Source organism: Bactrocera oleae, chromosome 5 (genome assembly GCF_042242935.1).
Source record: "Bactrocera oleae isolate idBacOlea1 chromosome 5, idBacOlea1, whole genome shotgun sequence".
NCBI lineage: Eukaryota > Metazoa > Arthropoda > Insecta > Diptera > Tephritidae > Bactrocera > Bactrocera oleae.
The window spans coordinates 70,445,291-70,471,843 of record NC_091539.1 but is presented as its reverse complement, the minus strand read 5'-3'; the positions used below and the strand labels follow the sequence as shown (position 1 = coordinate 70,471,843).

The window sequence follows — 26,553 nt, the reverse complement described above, 5'->3', positions numbered from 1 at the left end:
GAATATTACAAATTAATTTTTTTTAATTTTAAAAACTTCGTTTTATGCACAAACAATTTATTCACAACTGTTTTTAAAACTTAGTGTGCTGTTATAGTTTAGTTTTTTAGTTTTACCATTTCAACTGATGGTGACATTCTTTACCTGTCTGTATCTTCTTATAACGATAACTTCGACCTCATACCCCACAAATTCCATATATACATTGATAATTATTTAAATATTTGCATACATAGCATATGTGCGCTCTAAATACACACACACAAACAACATGTGTAATCATCTGGCGCGCAACGACCAACCCCACTATTATCGGTTATAAAGCTGGCATATACTCGTATGTACTTCCATACATATGTACATGTGTGTGTATGTCATGGCCAAGTGCGTGGCCAACTCAGAACAGCGACAGCCGCAGCCAAAACAACAACAGCGCGAGCATTAAAAACGGCAGCAACAATGGCTGTATGCTTTTGAGCCAAATCGAGATGCGCTGCCATGGAATCAGTCGTTTGCGGGTAATCGAGCGAAATGGTTGAACGATTCGGCTTGGCATCACGAACGCAACAAAAGCCAATAGCAATAAAAACACACTAAATGTACTTGTAAATATTGCCAAAAATAATTATCTATGGAATATTATATGAATTCTTAAACGTAAGAATAGTGAAACGCGAAAACCAAACAAAACGCATAATCAAAATTAAGTGAGTGCACGTAAAAACCGAAAGCAGAGGCTTGTGTATGCATATTGCTTGAATATGGTTGCGAATTCATAAGTCAACACGAAGGATAACAGCCACATAGAGCGAAGTGCTGTTATATACGTATACTCGGATACGGTGGCGAATTGAGCGGCACACTTACAGTTATATGCATATATACAAACATATGTATGAATATGAGTAGAAAGTGTATTAGGTGCAAAACAGAAAAAAAAGTAGCAAAGTGAAAAAATAAATAATGAATTCGTACGTAAATATATATATGTGTCTGCATATGTTTGTACGCCTAATATGTATCTATTAATACCGCTTCGTATATAATTCTGTGTATGTGTAAATACATTTTGTGGCTGGCTGGCAGCGTGTGCATGTATGTATGTCTGTATGGCCATAAGTGGTACACAACTGATTAGTAACTGAGTCGGTGCATGCTGCCCGCCACCCCCTCACCACCTTTGAAGCGATTTTTATTGACCGCAAAAACTTGTGTTAAATGCACGTTAAATAGAACTGTGAATTGAAAGCCGCAATAAATTTAGGGTGCTTGTGCTTTTAAGCCACATTCAGCGCGCTGGGGCACGTAGCGCGTGCCAACAAAAGCAAACATATGTCGACGGTAAATCATGGGCAAACAGCTGCGAAAAATACTCAACAACTCAAACCAGTTTCACAAATTAGACAATCGCCTGTTGCGCATCATTGGCCGAGTGGCGTACGGTGTCTGCTGCTGCCGCAAGGGTGTCCCAAGGGACACGACATAACATAGCCCATTGGCTTGTTGTTGTTTTAGTTGTTGTGCGTTATATTTACGTTGCTTTGCGCCAAAAATGATTCAGTGAAGTTTCGGGTTCATTGTTGTGATTAAATGTTGTTAATGCTCAGCACACATATAATATTAGCATGCCAATAACAGTATATAATCAGGCACATATGACATAAGTATGTACGGATTTACATAGCTTTGTATATAAATCAACTTTGACAGCGTGACAATGTACAGTGAAATGAATTCTCTAAACTAAGTCATTACGTACAGATTGTAATAAAAAAGACTGACAAAAATATCAAATAAGCATTGCAAAACTATTTTAAGTTATGCCGATGTTAATGTTAAATTTAACAAGAGAGAACATTAACTTCAGCTATAATACCCTTCATAGGTGCGTTTCTTATAACAACTATATGTGTAACTAAATCTTGAAACGTAGCTAGCCAACAGTTGGCACCAACGGGAAATGTTTTGCTAGTTTCTTTTAGTTTGATATACATAATAATAATAACCAACAAGTCGAATTAAGGCTTCTTAATAATGGATGTGGCAAACTTAATTTATGCTGTTCAGGGTATAAAATTTCTAAGTTTAACTTTCATATTGGAAAAGTGATACGTAGAAGAGTCCTTCACTTCTGTAGGTTGTGCTTGAGCTTCGCTCTATTGTCGATGTACAGAAGCGTTTATGAGGATAGCTCTTATAGTAGTATAACTCTTTCTATTGTATTATAGTTTCATTTGGTAATGCCAGCCCAATTATCAAATTTTGGCTTGAACATTCTTTGCCAAAATTTTAGAATATATGTACAAGTATATAGAACTTCTTACATAGCAGTAATATTCAAGCAAGTGAGTTCGACAGGTTGGATCTGCCCATGGCAGAAGGTAGCCATTATTGTTTAAAGATTGTTGTTTCATAAAACCGTAAATAACCATCATCAGTACAATATTTTATAGAAATTTATCCAAACTCGTTTCACAGTTCTAAGTGCACACTTTCTTCAGTATATTGATTTCACTTTCAAATACACATACATATGTTTGTATGCACAACTCACACACGCCAGTAATAAATTAATTTGTTGCCCCCGTGGTGGCATTAATAACAAAATCAGACACAGCATAAGCATATGCTGTAGATTAATCTAAAACACAGATTTGTCGGTGTCTGACGAGTGTCCTCATTGCGCCATGTAGCGCCAAGCATGCAAAATCGTCACCACAAAACAGCGAGTGCCGCAGAGATTAAGTCACAAAGAAATAGAGAGTAAACGTACTTGTGCCGAAAATAGCCGCGTCGTCTACAAACAAAATAAATCACCATTGGTGCGAAAACTAAGAAATTCTTGTTTGAAAAATGTCAAGAGAAAATAAAAAAATAAATATCAGAATACATAAACAAAAGACAAATAAATTACGTACAGATTTAATACGTGGCGGCAAAAAGTGACAATATAACAAATTATAAATGACGACTTTCCTCATTTTATTGCATATATTCGTACATAATTACTTTCTTATTTGATTTCGCTCAATAAACGAGTATAAGTATATTTCGCTTTTAACGGCAGCCTGCAATGATTTGATAACAAAATGCAAATCCTATAATTTGGTTTTAGTGCGGCACCTTACAGCAGCAGCGCGGCGACGTCGCATGCGGCGAAATTGTCGGTAAAAAGTGATATACGGTAATCAAGTGACGATTGTTGAATATTCATGATGGCATAAAAAGTCACTCATACGCCGTGTGGGTTGTGGGCGCGCCCCAGCCGCAACAATCCAGCCCACAGGTTGTTGCCTTATCGGCCGAGCCTTAACACTAACACAAGTGCGACGGAATATATGGCTACGAGGTCTCAAGTGCAAATGTATTTATGCGTGTATATAAGTAGCTGTACCCTTAGGCAGTCATGTGTCAGTGGCAGCGTCTACATGTTTCTACAATATATTGTAGTCAATGAAGTAGCATTTGTAAACACTGCCTTAAGACACGTATGTATGTATGTATTTAATATTACAAAGTATATACGTTCATTATGTACCGCTATAAAAATATACAAGGCAATAATACAACAGTGGAAATAATAATTAAATACGCTGTCGTTAAGTACAATGTTAAATATATATATATACATATATCAGCTTTATGTAGGTACATACATATATGTATATAGATATTTCAGTAGATAGAATTTCTGCGGTTTGCATTTTAACACCCATAATTTTTGTATTGGCTTCTACCAGTACTTATGGTATAGTCTTTGCAGTAAATCAAATTTACGACGCGGCTTTGCAATGTCCATAACCAGCCGTGCTGAGTATTTGTTTATAATAATATGCTAATATGCTAAAGTGTTTAAGTCGATTTAAGTCATTAAAGACTATTTTAGTGATTTCAACTAAATTATACGGAATTTGACGTTTAGCTTTATCTTAAATGGTGCTTTTAAACTTGAATCCTCAAATACCTGTACAATAGTGTTCAAACATAAGCTTTCGTTGTTTCGCTGGGAATCAAATATCTGTCGTAGCAGAAGTCGACTTAAGCTATTTCAACAAATCGCCACAGTTATATCGTTATCTATTATCGATTCACTTTTTTATTATAATCAAAATTGCTTTATACATACATACATATAATTGCACCTAGTGGGAGTGATCAATTTTATTGAAATATCATGTATGTACGTATTTATGTCAACCAAACCCATATAAGTAATCCCTAAAGCATGTGCCGTCGTACATTCACGAGATAGGACCGATAAGATTTTTCCATCGGCAGTCAGCATGTAATCAAAAATATACATATCTGCTAATATATTTGTATATAAGTACAGGTATATAAGTCGCGAGTAATAAGTCAATGCAAAGCAATGGTATATAAACGTGTTCGCGCGGTCCAAATAAATGCACGGATATACGTAAATAATTACTGAAAGTGCGATAAAATATTGCACAGATTCTATATGCAAGCATCAAAAATGTGTTATGATGTATCTACTAAATGTATATTTAGGCATTTCGAAATATGCTTTATACTTATAGTATATTGGAATAAACAATAATTCTATCTATTATTGGCCACTAACTTGTTGTATTAAGTCACACGTTAATTAAATGTTGATATTTTTATTTTCAAAATCTTTAGGGTATTAGTATATTCAGTTCTCATTTTCTTCTCATTGAGAATGTTTATATACTTCAGACCATAAGATAATAGAGATATTGTTAACAAACACAATCGAAATTATTAGCTTAATTAAAATTTTGCAAATAAAAATACATTTATTAAAACAGTACATTTGGAATTTCCTTATGTCTGACAACTCGATTTCTTCTTGAATATGCTGTAGATCCATCAAAGAAGATAAACTTAAGACACAGCTGAAATCACATATCTCCGGATCTACAAGATCCTACTTATGAGAATGGGCGCAATCGGATTACAACCACGCCTACTTCCCATATAGCAAAATTTTAAATGCCATATGATTCTTTCACTTGCCAGTACACAAATTAAGCTCCAATGAATATATCCCGTTGCAACTTTGCACAAATAATCTTTGTGTAAAAAGTGGGTTGAATCGGGTTAATACTTCTCTTAGCTCCCATTTAGCTAATATGAAGATTTTCGAACTTCCAGTTGACTTTATACCACATATATCGGCCAATATTGGAATTATTTTAGTGAAATTGAGAGAGCGTATTTTTCTAATAACAGTGTGCCTTTGTGTTCAAAACGGATAAGATTGGACGTAAACTTGCCTTAGCCCCCATATAACTGATATTCGGGATTTTGAAACACCCGGCTGACTTTATTCCATATATATAATATGTTTATATTTGTATATCTATAAAATTGTTTGGAAATGAATTATCAAGTATACCTGAGCAATGTTAGAAATTAATGCAATCAGCCCTTTCATTTCGCTGCCTCCAATATATCCTATATAATGGTTTCCGACTTTTCACCTGACTCTTAACCAATTAGGTTGGTCAAAATGTGTGATATTTTAATGAAATTACGTCGACCGGTTTTCATAATATTTATATAATTATATTAATGGATCGCCGATCAATATAAATGATATAAGTCTTGGTTTAAACCTCATATGCCTAATATAATAAATTTCGATCCTTTGGTTGACGTTTTTCACATCAACTCAATATAAGAACCTCTTCGGTTGAGTTTATACTTGTATCACATATATCTCATTTGAATATGATTTAAGTATATATTTCGCTGATGGGAAGTAAAATATAGTAATAACACCAAGTGAGTCTATGACCATCAAAATAAGAGAAAATTATACCAAATTGATTGTAATCCATTTACGATTTAGTGAACAATGAAGTTGAACCCTTTTGCTACATTTTTTAATATTACCAACACTTGAAGGTATTGAGCCGGCTTTGATCCTTGCAAGTCACAAGAGTATGAAATGTTCGGTTGCACCGGAACTTAGCTCTTACTTATTTGTTTCTCTTATGCTCATCTTCTTCTATTTCGTTTATTTAATTTATGCATAATTCAAGATCGATCTTTAAAATAAGCTAAGAAATAATTCCAAGTTCATTTGAACACTAAATCAACAACTCACACAAAAAATATAAATGTGTCTAAATATAAAACACTTATAAATACATGGACTTAGGTAAACCCCCTTTTACAGCACTTGGACGTAAGCACTAAAACTCAAGTAGAATTGAATAATCAAAAGCTGATTTTGTTCTGGTTCGAGAGATTTTGTCTTAACAATTTATCCATAAAGCACATGCTATATATGTATGTTATAATTCAAGTTAGTGTTGAAGTGGTGGTGTAGAAGACAGATGATACTCTAAATATTATTCTGGATGCAGAAATTATACAGAACATCCAAATATAGACCAAGAAGGCTCAACATTGTTTCGTCTTTAACTCTGGCGGAGTTTGCAAAACGTGCAAACGTTACAAAAATTTATACAATAAATATATTGCCTGTTGATATTTCTAAAACATGCCAATTATACATACTTTTAAATGCGTTTCTTCACATTTAAATAAAGAAATGAAATAATGAAAAAAGTTCAAAATTCTCAAATAAAACAATTAAAATTTTAATTAAAATAAACTTACAGTGTGCATATTATTAATTGGCTACAAATAGTATCAGCCGCAAAGCATGCGCAAACAAACTCTTTATTACACCTCGAGTACAACACTGTGGCCAGAGGCACCACACTGGCCCCCCCTTTTGTGCCCAGCACATAAATGAGCAAGGATAACATAATGGCTTACTTGGCTTGCTGAGGCTTCGCTCCGTTCTGCTGTCAGTGTCAGTTCGACTTGTTTACTTTTTCTTCTACACAGTGTGCGCTGTGTTTGTGCAAGCATACATACACACATACACATGTAGATATGTTTGTGTGACCATTATCACTGTGCTGTTGCTGTAGCTTGTGCTTCTTCTTTCACTTTGTTGTTTTTATGCTCCTACTGCTACGGCAAGTGCGGTGCTGTGCTGTTTTAATGGCTCCATATGGTGTACACGCGACTCAGAAAAGCTCTCAGCACTTTTAATTTAAAAGCTAAGGATGTGACATGCCAGCGCTCAGTCGCAACGCAGCGTCACGCGAGTGCAGTACGCCGAAAGTGAAGCAAAGGAGAACACCAAACTCAAGCAGTCTTTCATTCTGGTGACTAGTAATGGCAACGAGTTGCAACAGTGAATGAGTGCAGTGGTGAATTTTTGTGAGTGGCACTAGCTCTCTTAATTAACAACTTAGTAGTCAACAAAGTTACTCAACAATTGCAGCGCATAATTTCTACGAATGCAAACGGATTCGCGAGTCAATAGTTTCTAAAGCAAGCCTCAGGCCTAGTAGTTCACTAATTAAGAGGAAAATGAAATTTGAACAACACAGCGTTTCTAAATTCTAAACTCATTAAGTTCACAAAGCGTTAATGAAGAACTAATAAATAAACAACTAATTAACATACAAAACGCTGCGGCTGAAAAGAGCGGCAACATCCAAATTTCAAAACCAAACAAGTGCTGTTCGAGCTGTGTAACAACAAATGTAACAAAAACATAACAATTGTATAATTTCGCAAATATTAATGAAGATTTATTCATTACGCCCGCGGCTGGCTGCTGCAGTAACTTGCGTTTGTGTGTCCGGCAGTAATTTATGGAGCGATCGTTCCATCTCGTTTCGAGTTACTCAAAGAAGCCACTGCTGCTTGAATTTGGTTTTTTTGTTTTTACTTTCAACTGTGCTGCTAATTGGTGGCTCTTCCGACCAGATTTACTGTAGCGGCTGAAATGACATAAATAAAAACAAAAAGAACAAATGTGCCGGTAGCTCAGCAAAACAGCAAGTTCCAGCCGGTATTTTATATGTACGACTATTTTGCAACTGGAAACAAGTTCTGAAATGCACACGCACACATGCGCCCACCTGATACACATACAAGTACATACGCTTGAGACAAATGAATACAAAAATTCGCGTGGCTTTTTAATGTTGTGACAATATATTGTTTGTATTTTGTATTTGTTTGCAATTTTCGCAAATGTACTTTAGCTAGCTTAACGTGAGTGATTTCTAGTATTTCAGTGGCTTTTTAAGCAATAAGATTCGAATTTTGTACCGACAAGTCGACCCTGATCGGTGCTTAAAAATTGAACATAAATTGTTATCTTGTTGTTTGTTAAATTGTTAGAAGTGGAGATTTTGATTTGCTGTTATGCATTTCGTAATTGCAAACAAATATTTTTGAGTCATAAGTCGTACAGGGTTTTCCAATAAGAGTGATATGATTTAAAAAAAAAACATACTAATTGTTAAGAGTATTCAAATGTTTTTCATTTATTGAAGTACAATCGATATAATTAAGTTTTGAATATAACATCATCCAAATGGCCTCCACGACTTCTTTTGCAGGAAAAAATTCGATGAATTCAATTTTCGAGTACTTTTTCCACTAAATCAAGTCGTATATCATGAATAGCACCTTCAATATTGACTTTTAAAGCTTGAAGAGTTTCTGGTTTATTGCTAAAGATCAACTACTTCAAATAACTCCACAAGAAGTAGTCTAATAGCATTAAATCACAACTTCTTGGAGGCCTTGCATTTTTTGAATCTCCAAACTTTTCTTGGAAAATTCTGTTGTTGCACGTACTGTGTGGCATGTAGCCCCGTCTTGTTGGAACCAGATGTTGTCAAGATCAACTTTTTTCAATTGCGGCCATAAAAGGTTGGTTTTCATCGAACTATACCGCTCTCCACCCGATGATTCCACCAAACTGTCAATTTAGGTGAATGTAAAGGTTGTTCATAAATAATTTGTGGATTTTCTTCGCTGTTTATTATAGCGAGCACAGGTGGACGATTATTGCGATATTTGATAATAAAATTGAATAATTTGTAAACGTAGTTCTTGCGTATATCTTTCCATGATGAAATAGTAAAGATTACTGAATACAATGAAAAAACTTACAGATCATGACATAATAAAAATGGCAGAAACGACACTTAGAGATTATATCATCCCTATTGGAAAACCCGATACTTTACACCAAATTTTTTATCGCGGTTTTTTACTAGTTATGAGGTGGGTTAAGCCTTGAGCCAATCACATTATGTTTCGGTAATAATCAAAAATAAAAATATTTTATTGTTATGTACAATAGATATTGAATAGTTATCGGGATGTCCTGTAACAGTCTGACAAATTTTGTGAACAAAATTAAAACTCTTTTTAACATTCAAACTATGTGAATTATTTCAATTCATATTTTCTCATTTCATTTAATTGATTTAATATGTTATAAGGCAGGTTGGTTTGATCATGTTAGCGAAAATATTTTCATTACATATTTTTACGTGATGAATTTACAAGAAAGCAAATGAATGATATTTACAAAGCATTTTTTTTCTCTATTGATCATTGACGATTATCACATGGAAGCCACAACAGAAATAGTATATGTTTTTTCTCACTTTAAAAATATGTAAGGGATTCTAATTTACTTGTTGCAATATGTATTGCAAAAAATTGTTTTAGTTATGCTCACATCAGAGAGAAAGAATGAAAATAACTGACGTCACAATAGCACTTTTTACCAGAAGCAATTTGTTGCTGTCACATAAAACTAACTTACAACAATGTGTTCAATCGACATAACCTTGCAAAGCACTAAAATGGATGTGTCAGCTACATGAAATTTAAAGGAAAGCGTTAAGTAAAAAAGAAGTGAATTATGTAGCCGAAAGGATAAGAAAGAGAGAATACATGGCAAGCCAATAAATTGTGAATTCCTTTACTTCGTCCAATATTTTTTCCGTGCATTCCTGTATACTTGGATAAAATGAACTAAAATCAGTGTATTGTAATTTAAGCATGGCGAATAGTGTGGTTATACACACACGCTAGATATGATGCCAACATCGTCATTAATTATAAAGTGCGCATAAAATTTAATACAACATTTTATACACTATTCACGACTGTAGTTTGGAAATGACTTTATGAAATATGAATATTTTAAAATTTCAAGTCTTAAAATAAACTTGAGTTTAAAGTGGTTAAAAACGCATTTTCATGAAAACCAACTTACTTACTAAAATCTTCTCTTAATAATAATTCATATTATTAATACCATAGACATAAGTCATTGAGTCTCGATCCTCAACTTCTTGCTTGTTGTAGAAGGCTGGCATGATTTTCTAAAAATTTCTTTAATTGAAAATGGAAATTTATAAACAGTTTTAATAACTATCCTCTAAAATAAGTTATAATTCGCAAATTCTTAAAATAATTTGTTTATAAGCATATTTTTGAAGTAATACTATGAACTTTTGAATTTCTAAATAAAAATTTTGTTGATTTCATATTTTTATAGACTGGCGTATCAATGTTTGCAGCTTTTACACAAGCTTTCAATGAAGCAAATGTCGACATGCGAAACGATCAATCAATCTAGTTAGTTATATATTATATGAGTGTTAATATGTGCATATGTATGTGTAATAAGGTAATTAGCAAGCAAATTGTAATAATTAATGACAAACTCAAAATTGTTAATTACAAATCCAATCGTGTAAAACAAGTAAAAGTAATTTTAAATTATTAACATTCAAACAAGCGAATTCATCAAAATATTTACTTTCGTGTATGTCAATATATATCTAGGTATAAAAATGAACAACTTAAAGCAAAAATCCGAAAACATAACGTGTTTAATCATATTTAAGTTTATTCAAAAAGATTAAATATATTTATATTATAGAAGCGAGTGAACTAAACAACCGCAATCGTAATAAATCACCCGTTCGATAAATCAAAAAAAACAGACAACTGCGGCCTCCTGATACCGAACAGTAATTACGATAATTGGTAATCAATGAGCGCAGCTGTGAAAGTTTCAAATAATTAGAACCAAAACAAATCTCGCTTCGGAGTGAAATAACGTGCAAGATACACCGTAGAGACAACTTTAACCACCCGGTTCTGGCGCAACACAACAACAAGACGCAGCAATGCCAGACACAAATAAATTGTTGAATAACGGTTATCTGCGCACACCGCACATCTTCGGCCTAAGCACCGGCAGCAGCATGGATGACAGCGGTGCCACAGCGGCCAATTCGCCACTGCTAGAGGACAGCAGCGGTGTCGCCACAACTGCACTGTCGGACGACAAACTATTGAGCCTGCAACAGAATAGTCGTAACCTGAACAACAGTGCCGCGAACAACGGACCGCACGTCAAATTACCCATGGTCGTCTACTTAGGCAGTGACAGCGGTGGCGGTCGTGATGTTGGTGGCACAAACATGGGCGCAGGCTTGGGCGCCGGCATCGGCAGTGGGGCAGCACGCACAGCACTACAGCGCAACGTACCCTCGCCCTATCAAAGCACCACAGCACCGATGCATCTCAGCCACCGCAACCATCCCCACCAGCACAGCGACTGGTTAACCAAGGAGCCAACGCAGCGGCGGCGTTTGCTTATTTTGGCTGCGGCCTTCACGGTGCTCGGCGCTGCGATCGGCGCCTTGGCGATCTACTTTGCGAGCAGTAATCGTTGTCACTCGTTGCCCATGGCAGGCACGGCGGTGAGCGTCAGTAGCAGTAATAAGGACACGGAACCTAAAGGTAAGTGGCGTTGAAGCGCAACTTTTGCAGTTAATGCTAATCGTAAAAAATATAATTTATTGTTTATGAATGCAAAAAAACTACTTGCGTATGTACCTAGTACATACACACATGTCTGCGTACTTGTTGGGGACTTGTTGGTGCTTATAAATGTTGCGTATACGCCATGTATCCATCATACTCTTACTTTAGCGCATCGAATTGACGATGTTTTTGGTTAATGAAGGAATTCAACGAACACGGGTGTCATCTAAAACACAACAATCGAACAGTTATAACAATAAAATGGACTTATAACATTTTGACGTAGATAGCACTTCCACCGTGCGAAGCTAAATTGTTCTTGGGAAAAATCGATTATGCTTCTGCTAGAGATGCTCTGTAGTTTTTGTCAGTTTATAGTGAACAAAGAAGAAAGAGTTTGAGTTTTAGTGGAGCTAAACATTATATAGGTATTATATGTAACATAATTTAAGGAAATATGTGAATATTATGTACTTCCAAAATAAAAATATGTGCTATTGCGCGGAATATGAACGACAACATTCGTACAATAGCTTTTTCTTTGCAGCTCGGTGACCAGTTTTAACTTCTTTTCTTTGCCTTTTTCAAGTGAAGAAAAATTCAAACGAGTTAGGTGCGCTGTTAGTTTTTAAGTTCAATAACCCTTATCATATAAAATGTCAATAATTAGTAAAAGCTAACAATGAACTAAACACACACTGTTACTTCTATAAAGATAAGTTATCTGAAATAAAAGGGTAAAACAAATTTCTCATATTTTAGACTATCTTATTGGTTGACGTTTCAGCGATTCTCATCAATCAATACGAGTAATCAGTGGGCTTGGGCATAGATATAGACGAATCGCAAATATATGCGCGATATACTTGTATATGTTAACATGTCACCAACAAATGACAGAACATCGCATCGGTCTTCGATCATAAAGCACATGTACATATTCTTATATATATGTATGTATATATATATATTATTTTAAGTACGCATATATAATGTACTATAATCAAAGTATATCAAAGCAAAGTTAATAGGTTTAATATGCATATACAAGCATATGTACATATGTCCGCACACATATGTTGGTATTTTTATATCGCAAATGCCAGTAATGACAGACATCAAACCAATAATGTTAGAATATATCACAGCAAATTTATGGCGAACCGCATTTTATTGCGTGTCGAATATAAACAAATTTAGCGAATGTTTATATAATATATTTACTGAATTTGCCTGAAATATAAATTAATGTAAACATATGGAATTTACAATGCTCCTCTCACTTCGCTGCGACCTTTAACTGTTTGAGAGTCGCTTTTTGCGCATTCAATTAATCTTGAAAAATATTAAAAACATTATTTATGTACTTACATACATATTGAAGAAATTTTTATACACGCGTGGCAACTATTTCAAAAATATTTTAACTTCATAGGAAAGTCCTCATAATTTCAATAAAGATTTAAGTATTTATTTCATTATTTTCTTAAATAGATCCGTCTGATCTAGGTAGATGGTAAACTTTGTATTTATATACCCAAAATAGGGTGTATTAAGTTTGCCAGGAAGTTTGTAACATCCAAAAGGAAACTTCGGAGACCCTATAAGAAATATATATAAATGTTCAGCGTGACCTGCTGAGTCTATTTAGCCTTGCCCGTCTGTCCATCTGTCTATCTGTATACACACGCACTAATCCTTCAGTTTTTGAAATAGGAATCTGAAGTTTTGCACAAATTCTTATCTCCGCAATGAGCTGCTCATTCGTAGGAACCGCCGATATCGGATCTTTATAGCATATAGCTACCATAGGTCTGTTGTATGGACAAATTATTTGATTTGACAAATTTACTTCTCAAAAGTTGGCATGAATTATTATCCAAGCAACGCTCCAAACTCCAAACAAATTATTCAGATCGAACCACTATATCATATAGCTGTCATGCAAACTGACCAATCAAAATCATAATAAAGATTTTCATACGAGATATGTTTTCCTTCTTAAGTGACGCAAGTTACACTTGAAAGCTTTTTTATATTATATCAAACGACCTGGCTAGAAAGAACGTTTTCTGTCGGATGCAAACCATTGGCCAGTTACGTTCACATATTTAATTATACATACTCGTATAGTTGCTGGTCAATATCATCTACTACATACTAAGGTCACCATTAACTGATATAGTCACTATTTTGTTCCACTTCACACTTGAAAACATTTAAATTGCACTTTATTCATACACATGTATATACCAATAAACATAGATGACAGTCGGAGATGTAACTGGGTCAGTGCTCAATAAAATCGAAAAACATTTCAATTTGTTGTAATTGTATTCCTTTCCTTTCCATTTCATTCTATTCCATACCGTTCAACTCAATTCCATTATATGCTACAAAATCTGTTTATCACCAAACCTCAAATATGCCAACACACACACAGCCGAGTATATGCATATGCAAACTGCAGGCAACTAAGTAAGCTAGCAAGCGACCGTCAACCAGACGACGTCTAAACATATAGACATTTGTGGTAGCCAGTGAAGCGTACACTTAATATCCGCACCTTCTTCCATTGTTATTGTCGCTTCTCATTTCGTTGGCGCTTGTGTTCTGACAAGGGCTGATGACGACACATGCAACAGGCGTCGCACGCGCCCAACAGGTAGGCAAACAGCCAAGTTGTGAGCTGATGGAAACACTACCATTTTCCATTCTATAAATATGCATACATACATACATACATATGTATATGCGTTTCTACATGTGTGTGTGCATATAATTTCTTGCGAATATTGCTTCACGAGTGGTAATAGCGCATTGCCAATTATAACGAAAGCGAATATATAAGTGTCTACGAAGAGTTAAGAACTTTTTATAAGTTTATACGATTTTGTGAAAAGCGCACTGCACTTAATCACTTTTGTCATATAAGGAACCAATAACCGTTAGGAAAGAAATTTTAAATTTCCAAAAAAATTATTATCACCACTTAAAACGATAATAGCGTTATCTTGCTTACAAGTCGCTGCACTATTTATCTTTTCACCCACATAGTCCAGTTACGTTGACTTCGTCTTTGGTGATCATAAAAACCTACTTTTTAACACCTCTCCTTCTCTTCTCTGTTGTCTCTGGTAAAATTTGGAAGTGACAAGTGAAGAGAGTGGTCTTTCTTACTCTCTCAAAAAAGGAAATTAACAAAGTTTCGAGTGCACAGAAATTCATATAAGAAAGCAATCATAACTGCCTTCGTTTACTTGGATTCTCAATGTACATCGTTCGTTACCTCAAACGCAAAGTATTTTTTAGCTTTTTCTCTAGGCGTTTTAAAAAAGTATATTAGCATTGTGATCAAAGTAGCGCTGGGTACAATAGAGAGTGAACGTGACAAGTTAAGTTTGCCGGAAAATCGAGTGAAATTTCATTTCCTTTGCCTCTGCCTTAATGTCTTTTGCAATGAGCTTTGAAGTAGAAATTTGCAAGTAGGTACATTTGTATATATGTATATCTACAGGTCAAGAGATAATGCTGATAATATAACGGCCATTTTAAAGAACTAATCTTCCAAAAATAAAATATGTTCCTTTTTAAAGCAACAACTATAACTTACAATTAATAACAATATATAATGAAAAAACGTTTATGGATAATTTTTGTTGAAATGGAAGAATGCATATCACAAATAATTGTAAGGAATGCCGAGTTGAGAGTCTAGCTCAGATTAATACTGGGGTCGAAGTCCCGACTATCATGCAACGGCTTACTCCTTTTTAGCTTCTTGCAATAGCTTGTTCCCTGGTATATTATTTTTTTGGCTGCCTCAGAGATAAAATATTGGGATTAATGTTTTCAAACATGAAGCGCAAATTGCAAGTTTTTTTATCATTTTAAATTATTGTTTAGTACTTTTGAAGCAAGTAGATAACTGACGAATGCTAAATGGAGATTTATATTTTTTACTTCAACGTGGAGAAAGACGTATACGAGTATATATAATATATATGACCATAAGGAGACTCAAGCGGCCCAAGTGAATTTTATTGATGTCGCAGAACTGCGCAACAGTAGCATTAATCAATTGCTTGTTGTAAACTTTTTACACATTCAAAAATATTTCAAAAATTTATTTTGTAAACCGTTTTGAATAAAAGTTCTAAAACTAATAAAAAGTCACATTTGCAATTCACCGTTTTCACTACTACGCAGTAGTTGTTCGAATTCCATATGTTTCCACGTAATTAGATATACACCCAGCTAACGCTCGAGCAATTTAAACGAAGTTAATTTGATTTTAATGTACGGAACGCTCGTCGCTACACACTTAATCTGCTGTCACTGCGCTCGTCATCGATACGCCAAAGCCAATCACGCACACACATAAGCATTTCCATACGTACCCTGCATGCATGTGTGTGTGTGCGGCTGCTCATACCCAATAATCCACTTTCATATCCGGTAAGCGTTTGAGGTGAAGTGTACCGTTTTGCCGTGTGTACATACATATACACACTCAAGCGGGCTTATGAGAGTATGTATGTGAGCATACAGGTGCGTTTGTTGTCCATTAGTGCAACGCATTGATAAATTGTTGGTGTGGTAAGAGCATACACTTATCGATTTTCAATGAGCAACATCGTTTAAGGCGATACTCTCGAGAGGAGTAAACATATAAAATGGTTTGCACGACAACTCGTATGCGCACAGCAATTCAATTAACTCACCTTCGACGAGTTGTAGCCTCAGTTTGCTTGTATTTCCTATCAGCGTTTTGCATGTATATGTATGTATGTATGTATGTGTTTTTTTAAATTTAACAGTGTTACAGTTACAGTGACTGACACTGCTTCATATTGCAAAGTGACAGACTGCGAGTGACAGACTGACAATTTGCGAGGGTGGTTTTATAAGTATGTGACTCTTTGAACTAACCGTTTATTTTTTTCAGCCAAAAATATTTAATTCAAAGATATTATTTTTGTGCGACCTAGATTTCCCTTTCCTTATTTTATACCTTTTATTTTTAACTCTTATTTAACAACCCTGGCTTTATATTAACTACTCACACTGCAAACTGCCCGAAAAATTTGGTTTTAAGTAAAGAAGTCCGCAGTGTTGAATACTTCTTAGCTTTTCCCGTGAAAGTTATGAAAACTCTTTTGTATCGTAACATCAAATATAAGCTAAAATATACAGGTTTAATAAAAAATTGTAATAGTCATCGTACCCATGGATGTAGCAATTGGGATGAACTCGTTCATTTCAGTACCGTCAGCTTCAACCACGTCACTATCTTATCAAACGACCCTCTTATACATATGTACGATTTTGACATGCCTGTCTGACTCCGTGGCGTCAAGCTGCGGCTACTTGCCATCCCTCAGCGTGTTATGTGCTCGCAGCTGATGTCCTCGTTGCCAACTGGCTGTTGTTGCTCATGTAGAGAGTATTAAAATCTCGTTTATATCCATTGGTGTCACTTGCCAGATCGCCGGATCACATAATGTTCTACGTGTACGAGTGCGGGAATATAAGTGCATTCGCGTGTTATTTACTCTAGCAGAAGCTTGCGAAGAGCACATTATGCCGTAATATTTAAATCCTCGAGGATAGATTGGCCAGATTGCGTTCATTTACTTTACTGTAAACATGGCGGGGGTTATTCCGTTAGGAGTGTTCGGCCAGCAAGTAATTTGTATAAATTATCACAAAAGCTCATAAAATTGCGTTCAGTAAACGAAGTAAGGTGCATTGAGTGAATACAAATTGATTTTTATTTAGAGAGAGTTGAAAGTTTTGGCCCACAAAATCTGAAAAATTTATTCAAACAGAACAAAAAACACTGAAATAGTAAAAATAATTTATATGTAGCTAAAAACATATATATAGAAACTTTTAATTGAATCGCTTCGCGAAATTTCGGAGAGAATTATAGGCGTTAACTTGTTCCATCTGATCAAATTTGACCCGGACTGATAAAAAAAAAGAATTCCGTTTTCACGTGTATTTAATACAAATCTTTGTTATCGCCTTCAAAATAAGATCCATTTAAGCCAATACAAGCATGTCATCGTTTATTACAGTTTTCGATACACTTGTTATAAGCCTCGGCTGGGATGTCTCAGCAATCAGCGAATGACTTTTAATGTACTCATGGGCCGTTCCCCGAAGCAAGGCCACAGCGAGCTAAATCTGGGGAATTTGGTAGCTGAGCGATGAGTCGTGTTTCGTGTTTCGCCAAAAAGTCAGTCACAATCATTCTAGAATATGACGCCGCATTATCGTGGTGAAGATTGTATGAATTTTCTGCCCATAAATCCGGTCGTTTACCACGAATCGTTTCACGTATACGCCTAAAAACGGCCAGGAGTTCTTATTAATCACTTGACCTTGTGGAACGAATGCGTGGTGAAGCACACCGCGATAATCAAAGAAAACGATGAGCATTATCTCGATTTTTGAACGACTTTGCCGTGCTTTTTGGATTTCGGCTCATTTTTGAAGCGGCATTGCTGGACAGTTTCGACGTCACCAGTACTAATGCGTTCGTTAATATAGGGTGTTTAGGATTGCACTAAACACTCAAACTAAATTTGATCTAATGACGGATTTGCACTACAATAAAACCACGATTTAAATTATTATTTATTTTCACTATTCCTTGGTACGGTCCAAGTACCATCCAATTCCTTTGACAGACAACTAAACCAATCTTATGCTTATATAAAAAAATAGTATGTAAGCGAATCGAAGAAAGTACAATAACAAAGTTGTTATTGCATACGGCAAAATGGCCTGACAAAACAACCGTAGAATGGTATGATATGCCAAAGCTAAAACGCATCACCTGATAATGGTGATTCTTGTTGTTCTTGTGTACTTCACAATGGTCTGGCCCAACAATGGTAGAAATGCCGAGGCTAAATTGCGTCACCTGATAATGATGATGCCAGATTGTACCTAGAGAATCGTGCTGCCAAATTGTACAGCATAAATTCATTCAGTTAATTAATAAAACTTATTATTAATCGTTAACATAGGTTCCGCACGTCAAGCATCTCTTTGCCGACCTCTACTCGACGTCGTGTTTGCAAAAGATTCAGATCTTCTGGTACGAGTCTAGTATTGAAACGTTTCATATCCAAAACATTAACCAAGATATTGTTGAGACGCCGTTACATCCTTAAAAAGTCACTGTTTGATGTGATCTATAGGTCCATATTTATTCAAAAATAAAGTCGGCTATTATGTTACAGTCCATGAGGAATGCTATAGTGCCATGATTAATGACTTTTTCCTGCCTTAATTTGAGGATGTTGCTGTACAAGACCTTTGGTTCCAATAAAAACGAATGCCACATATCTTAGAGCAATAAAAAAATTAAAATTTAATGTATAAAATTTATGTGAAACTTCCTTATAAATTTAGATTCCATTATAAATTATTAACACAACTTTAACTAGTCAAATATTTATATATTTTATTATCTCTTTCAGATGTGAAGTTTCCTCAACGAAATATTTGCTTAACGGAGGATTGCGTACGGACAGGTAAGGTATTAAATTAGTAGTTAATAAATTTTTACTATATATACCGACGCCTACAAATTATGAAAAAACATTAATGAAAACATCTGGGCAATGCCAACCCTTATGTATATGCTTATAATATAGCTACAAGTATAGCGAAAATATAAACTACAAAATAGCTGGGACACGCAAAATCACAAAATCAGGAAATGGACACCATTGTCCAAATCTTGACAGGCACATGACATTCTACTAAACTATTGCCAAGTGCATGTTGCAGCGCTCAAAATAGGAAACATAAAAAATAGTTTAAAAAAAAAACTTTTCTTATTTAAAATAATAAAATTGCAACTTGCAACACATGTGCATCCGTCCCGAATAAAAAAGCATTTAACTCAATTCCCACAACGTAACCAGGAATTAAAAAGTACAAATAGCAAGAAAAAAGCAACAATGACAAACAAATAATGTTAACGATGACAACTACGACAACCTTTGTTGTCAACAATGTTCATCACCGCCACATTGTTCATTGTAACTGGCCCTACACTACATCTGGCTGTACGCCGCGGCGTCAAGCGCATGAATGGATGAAGTAAGAATTCACTCACCAACAGCCAACTGACAACTGGTAAATGCTCGTCCAATTCAAAATGCATTTCATATGTTCCAACATGACATTGCCAGCCATTTTGATTTTGATTGGTGGCACAAACATGTAATTTCCTTCTCGACACAACTCTCCAGTGGGCTATTTGATGATTGCACACACGCACACACATGCACGTAATTATACACTCATATATACATGTACATATGGATGTATGTGTGTGTGTGTGAATAACTTTGAGTGCCTGTGTTGCCACTGCCACTGATTCGGCCCATTGTTGTCAAAGCTGTCGTTGTTGTTGTTGTTGCTGTCATAGCTGTTGTCAAAAGGTTGTTGCCATGTCATGTTGTTTTTATTATTGTCGACTACCACTGTTGCTGTCATGTTAAAATGTTCCATTTGCTCATAAAAACGCCAGCACTTGTGTGAGTGTGTATGTGGCAAATATTCAAAGTCTTCTTTGCTACGCTTGTATGCGCATAGATTGCCTAAATTTAAAGCTGCAACAGCCATCTTTCTTGTCATATACGAACACATAGTTATTTTAAAAAATAATGTCAACTTTTGCATAGAGAGAAAAAATCAACTCCAACAACAGTTAAGTTAGACACACATTTAATAAAGTTACTTAGCGAACATAAAACTTTAAAAATAAAACTTACCTGTGATACCTGTCGCAAGCGCTTCGCTTTACGATGCGCAAGATAACGGCCAAACGGAAAGTAGCAGTCGCAATCTGCCGGTTTCTCATGCTGACAAGTGGGCAATTACACACACATACACACAAATCTAATATAAATACTTTGCCTTTTATAAACAATTATGCACACATGCACACATTTGTTCATGTATATATGTATGTGTGAAATGTGTGCTTTGTTCATAAACTGCTGCAATCCACACACGTACTTTATAATGTTCAACAGCACCACTGGGCGTATGAGTAACATAAAGAAGTGCTTTGTGTCAGCACACTCGCGCTATGGTGTGTAAATATATACGCATATAACACTTATATGCATTTGTGTACGTGCATATACAAGGATCTGATGCACATACGACTAACACAACCCATTTACCCTGACCTCTTTCGATTAAAGACACACCGACACTTGCGTATTTCCTTGTTTTAAAATTTTAGTTCATAACAAATTGCAAAAGTGTTGAGGGAAGCATATACTTATGTGAATGCGTATGTACGCACATAAATATGAATATGCGAAGCAAGAATTGTTGTTTTAGGCAAGAACTTACACAAATGCCATGCAGGGAAAGAAACTGACCAAACAAATGTAGAACCTGGGAACTAGACTAATTTCGCCAATTTACTCTGGTTTTGCCTTTTAATGCGAACTAGTGTCGTGCAGAGATTGGAGCTTCGTACTACATGACGACTAGATTAAAGTCGGCAATACTGTTACTGAGTAGCTGTAAAACGAATTTTTACGAATTAGTCATATTAGTAAAATAATGTAATAAAAAAAGAAAAATTACATAAAAATAGAATAAATAAAAAGAAAAAACGTTAACTTCGGTTGCAACGAAGCTATAATACCCTTCACAAATACAAAGGTTCCTTCCAAGAATTTCGATCTAATTTCGTGGAGATACCTCGTCAAATAAAAACGTGCAAGCGCTTTATTTCGATCGTTTAGTTAATATGGCAGCTGTATGCTATAGTGATCCGATCTAAACAATTTCTTCTGAGATTACATTGTTACTTTAGGAAATAACTCATGCCAAATTTTGTGAAGATATAACGTCAAATAAAAAAAGTTTTTCACACAAGCACTTGATTTCGATCGTTCAGTTTGTATGGCAGCTATATGCTATAGTTATCCGATATCGGCCGTTCCGACAAATGAGCAGCTTTTTAGTGAGAAAAGGACAGGGGCAACATTTCAGATCGATAGCTTAAAAACTGAGGGCCTAGTTCGCGTATATACAGGCAGACAGACAGACGGTTTTATTAGGTCTCCGATGTTTTTTTCTGGGTGTTATAAACTTCGTGGTAAACTTAATATACCGTGTTCAGGGTATAAAAAGAAGATTAATACTACTTGTTATTGTTTGAACTACGGCCTCATAAACATAAATCGATTACTACGTTAGTGACGTTAGCTAATTTACGAAAGCTTCAGAGATTAACGAGTTTTTGACTTTTTAGTACTAACGTCAAACTAAAGAAAAGGTAGGAGAGGCGTCAATTGAAATCGCGAAATTCGTCAGTTTTATATTTCGTCGAAAATAATATGAATCAAAAATACCAATAAATGCGATTTGTGCGCTTGAACTAAGCTGGATCCTTTTCCTACAGGATATGTACATGCAAAACTGTTCTCCTACATACCATACAATATATGTGTAAATATTGCAGCGCTTATTGCATTAAAAGAACAAATTAAAATAAAAGAAACGCTTTTAAGAAATTTGCTCTGCAATTAATATTGAATTATTGCATTAAAACTTTGCAATATTGTTATTATTATTACTTTCGTATTCAATTAAATTTATTAAAAGTAGAATGTAAAATGAACAGAGATAGTAGTGAATTCTTAAAGTAGTACTAAATAGGCGCATAGTTGTTAGGTTAAGATCAAAGCGGCTGCCGTGACTAATATATACTCTAGGGTTACAGCGACGGAGAGAAAATCAATCGAAAGTATCTTATTTAGATAAACATAGGCACATTTAAACAACTGCCCGAAGAAATTTCGTGCATGAATACAACTCGGTAGATAGGTAGGTATTATATCAAACCCCAACACATGTAGAAGTAAAAGTTATTGGAGAAAAGCGTTCACCTATTTCGAATCTTTGATTGTTTCTCTCACAAGAGCTAAAGAAGTGTCTGAATGAATACATTAAAGTGAACGGTTTATCAGCTTAACTCTCTGACAATATCGATAGCAAGTAGCCATGGTATAGTAAACAACTCTATATAGACCTTATCGAAGAATACTACCTTAGACATACACACATAAAAAGAAATATGAATTCGTAAAAACTGTAGCGCAATCTGCTTATGATTATTTTTAACAATCGATTTTCTTAAATACGTTTTCTCGAATAATTTTAGCTGCTTCATTACTTTCGGCCATGGATACGTCTGCGGATCCCTGTACAAACTTTTTTCAATATGCATGTGGTACGTGGAATAAGATACATATCATACCCGAAGACCGCAGTTCGATAAGCACATTCGAGGTGAGTCAAAGCGTAAGCGGTTACCGCGTTAAAAAGAAATATTAATATCTAAGTTTAAGAAGTTTTCCAAATTTTTTATTTAGAATAATCATATTTGTTCGTCCATTATATCCGTATATATGTACGTTCATATTTTCATATATTTTTATAGGTTTTGTCCGACGAACAGCAAGTGGTGTTGAAGGGCGTACTAGAGGAGTCTATTAAGATCGACGACAACAAAGCCACAATCAAAGCCAAACAGTTTTATAAGAGCTGTATGGATTTACGTAAGTTGAGGACATTTTTTGCGCTCCACTATGCAAGTGAAAGGCAGAAGTACATATAAGTACAACATACTCCATTTCTTTTCAACGTTTAGCTCAGATTCGCAAAATTGGCGAGGGTCGCTTAAAGGAGGTGCTCCAGTCGCTTGGCGGTTGGCCAGTGATCACACCGAACTGGCAACCGCCCAATATGACCATCGAGCAATTAATGGGACTTATACGTGGTAATTATAGTGAACCGGTGCTAGTCGAGCTATATGTGGGCGCCGATGATAAGAACTCTTCCGCTAACATCTTACAAATCGATCAACTACAGCTGGCGTTGCCATCACGCGATTACTATCTGAAGCCCAGCAGTGAAAATGATTTGAAGGCCTATCATAAGTATATGACACAAACCGCAATACTACTGGGTGCCGATCCTGTGACAGCTTCGCAAGAACTCGACGACGTGTTGCAATTCGAAATCAAACTGGTCAATGCTTCATTGCCCGAAGCAGATCGACACGACACGAGCGCTATCTACACGAAACTCACTTTGCCTGAATTGCAAACTCAAGTGCCGCAACTGAATTGGACTATCTTTTTAAAAACCGTACTAGGACCTGATATCGAATTGCTACCGGATGAGGTGCTGGTTAGTTACGCTATGCCCTACCTCGTGGAAATGGGTAAAATTTTAGAGAATGCCGATCGCCGCGTGGTACACAACTACGTCATTTGGCGTTTGGTGATGTCCATAATGGCACACATGATCGACGAATATCAACGCGAACGCATTGAGTTCCGTAAAATACTTTTGGGCGTGCAATCGGAACGCATGCGTTGGTCTCAGTGCGTGGAATGGACGAATAAAAAACTAGGCTTGGCGGTGGGAGCGCTCTTCATCCGGGATAACTTCAATCAGGAGAGTAAGGATACGGCGCTTGAAATGATACACACACTGAGAGAAGCATTTAATGAGTTACTAACGGAAAATCACTGGATGGACGACGAGACGCGAGCGGTGGCTAGACAGAAGGCGAACGCAATGAACGAACGCATCGGTTATCCGGAAATTCTCAATAATGCAACGGAGCTCGAGAAAGAGTACGAAAATGTGAGTTTGTGAGTACATACATACTTCTATTAAGGCGGTAGAGCTTAAAATGATTTGAAAAAGGTGCAATTTAAGTTTCAACCATTATTCTATTATAACCTCAAATATAACTGCATGTAACTAACATTCCTTTGTTTTTATTTTTACTTAAAGCTCACAATCGTCCCCGATAATTTCATGGAGAATGTGCTTAATATACTGAAATGGGACTCGGATAAGAATTTACAGCTGTTGCATCAGCCAGTCGATAAGGAGAAATGGACGACGGAACCGGCCGTGGTAAATGCGTTCTACAACCCAAACAAAAATGATATCGGTAAGTTCTGTTTGAAGTTCAAATTGATGTAAATCTATTTTCATTTTTTATTTTACAGTCTTTCCGGCAGGGATATTCCAACCACTATTTTATAGCAACAATTATCCGAAATCTGTTAACTACGGTGGAATCGGTGTCGTGATCGGGCATGAAATAACCCATGGTTTCGATGATAAAGGTAAAAACAATTATATAAAATTAATTTCTTAAGTTTCAACAAAAGTTTGATTTCCAATCATTTTTATGATGGGAAATCAGGATTCTTCGATTAAGTCAAAGATATTTCTCAAATTTATGTTATCTCAACATTATCAAAATTGTTTGCTCCACATCACAGGACGACAGTTCGACAAGGATGGCAACATGATGCAATGGTGGAATAATGCCACCATCGAAGCATTCCGCGAACGCACACAATGCATCATCGATCAGTACTCCCGTTATAAGATTGAAGAGGTGGGTATGTATGTGAACGGTCGCATGACGCAAGGTGAAAACATAGCGGATAATGGTGGACTTAAACAGGCTTTTCGGGTAGGCAACTCACACTCCATAATAATTTGGAAAACAATAAATTGAATAATTTTCTTACAACACATAAAGGCCTATAAAAAGTGGGTTAAGCGGCATGGACCCGAACCGGAATTACCAGGTCTAAATCTCACGCACGACCAACTATTCTTCTTGAACTACGCACAAATTTGGTGCGGCTCAATGCGACCCGAAGATGCCGTCACGAAGATACGCTCTTCGGTGCACTCGCCCGGTTTCATACGCGTACTCGCGCCACTCTCGAACTCAAAAGACTTTGCCGAAGCGTACAAATGCAAACTCGGCTCGCCGATGAATCCTGTAGAAAAGTGTAGCGTGTGGTAGAAAGTTCGCTATGTAGTACATACACGTGCTAACAACCTAACCTAATTAAATATATACATACATATATATACATATGTAATTTATATAATGCATAAAGCTATTAAATGAGAATGTATACAAAAAAAATTTGATTGAGTAGCACAGTGTAATAATGCCAAGGCATAAATATTCAAAGCACTTTGCTTAAATAATAGAATTAGTATCTAATGATTTTATTTTTTTATAAATGTTTTAAAGCATTATTGAACTTCGTATATATACGAGGATAAAATAAATAAAGAGAATGTTAATTTGAGTGAGTAAAATTAACATGAATTAGGTGAATATCGTATGTCAACACACACACACACACACGCACACACATAACAAGCTAAGATATAAATATAACAAACCCACATTTGCGAATTTGTATAACGCAAATACATACACACATACATTGCTCTAACCATTCATACATACATACATATATACATGCCTACAAGTATATATACATACAATCAAATACGGCACAATTCGTTAAAAAAAAAATTAAGAAATATTTATGCAGTCGTGCAAGGCGCAGTTAAAAAAAAAAAAAACAACAACAGCACACCTATACATGTATATGTGTAAAGATAAAAATGCATTCACACACACATACATAAACTATGTACTTAGTATATTGATAACAAACACTGAAGAATAAAAAATGAAACAATATCGTAATTTCACAAACGTAGCGGCGAGTTGTTTTCTTTGTTTCCAGCAGTTTGGTCTAAATATTTGCAAATTAGCCTCAGCCACGTGTCGTGTAATAACTAGCATATGGATGAGAATATGAAAAAGATTTTTGTTTGCATTTTTATGCTCTGAACAGGGTATAAATAGTATGTAACACCCAGAAGGAAAGGTCGGAGACCCTATAAAATACATAAGTATACATATATACAAAAAAGCACGCCATAATTCAATAATAACTATAAATAATCAGCGTGACAAGC

The 26,553-nt window shown here is 35.6% G+C and overlaps 1 protein-coding gene across 9 annotated transcripts; it reads left to right on the top strand.

Moving 5' to 3' along the window:
* The first annotated feature begins 504 nt into the window (after window positions 1-504).
* Window positions 505-26,291, top strand: Nep1 (Neprilysin 1). Of its 9 annotated transcripts, none has more exons than XM_036365414.2 (10): window positions 505-707; window positions 10,778-11,646; window positions 19,167-19,220; window positions 22,889-23,016; window positions 23,168-23,285; window positions 23,378-24,381; window positions 24,535-24,697; window positions 24,756-24,875; window positions 25,035-25,231; window positions 25,301-26,291. In XM_036365414.2, exons 2-10 carry the CDS (start codon window positions 11,028-11,030, stop codon window positions 25,571-25,573), a joined length of 2,676 nt encoding a protein of 891 aa, XP_036221307.2. In that variant the 5' UTR covers window positions 505-707; window positions 10,778-11,027; the 3' UTR covers window positions 25,574-26,291. The 9 variants fall into 9 exon arrangements, with proteins under 9 accessions (XP_036221307.2, XP_069966586.1, XP_014102562.2 ...); XM_070110485.1 differs by having other exon boundaries at window positions 10,681-11,646; XM_014247087.3 differs by having other exon boundaries at window positions 505-971.
* The last annotated feature ends 262 nt before the right edge of the window (window positions 26,292-26,553 follow it).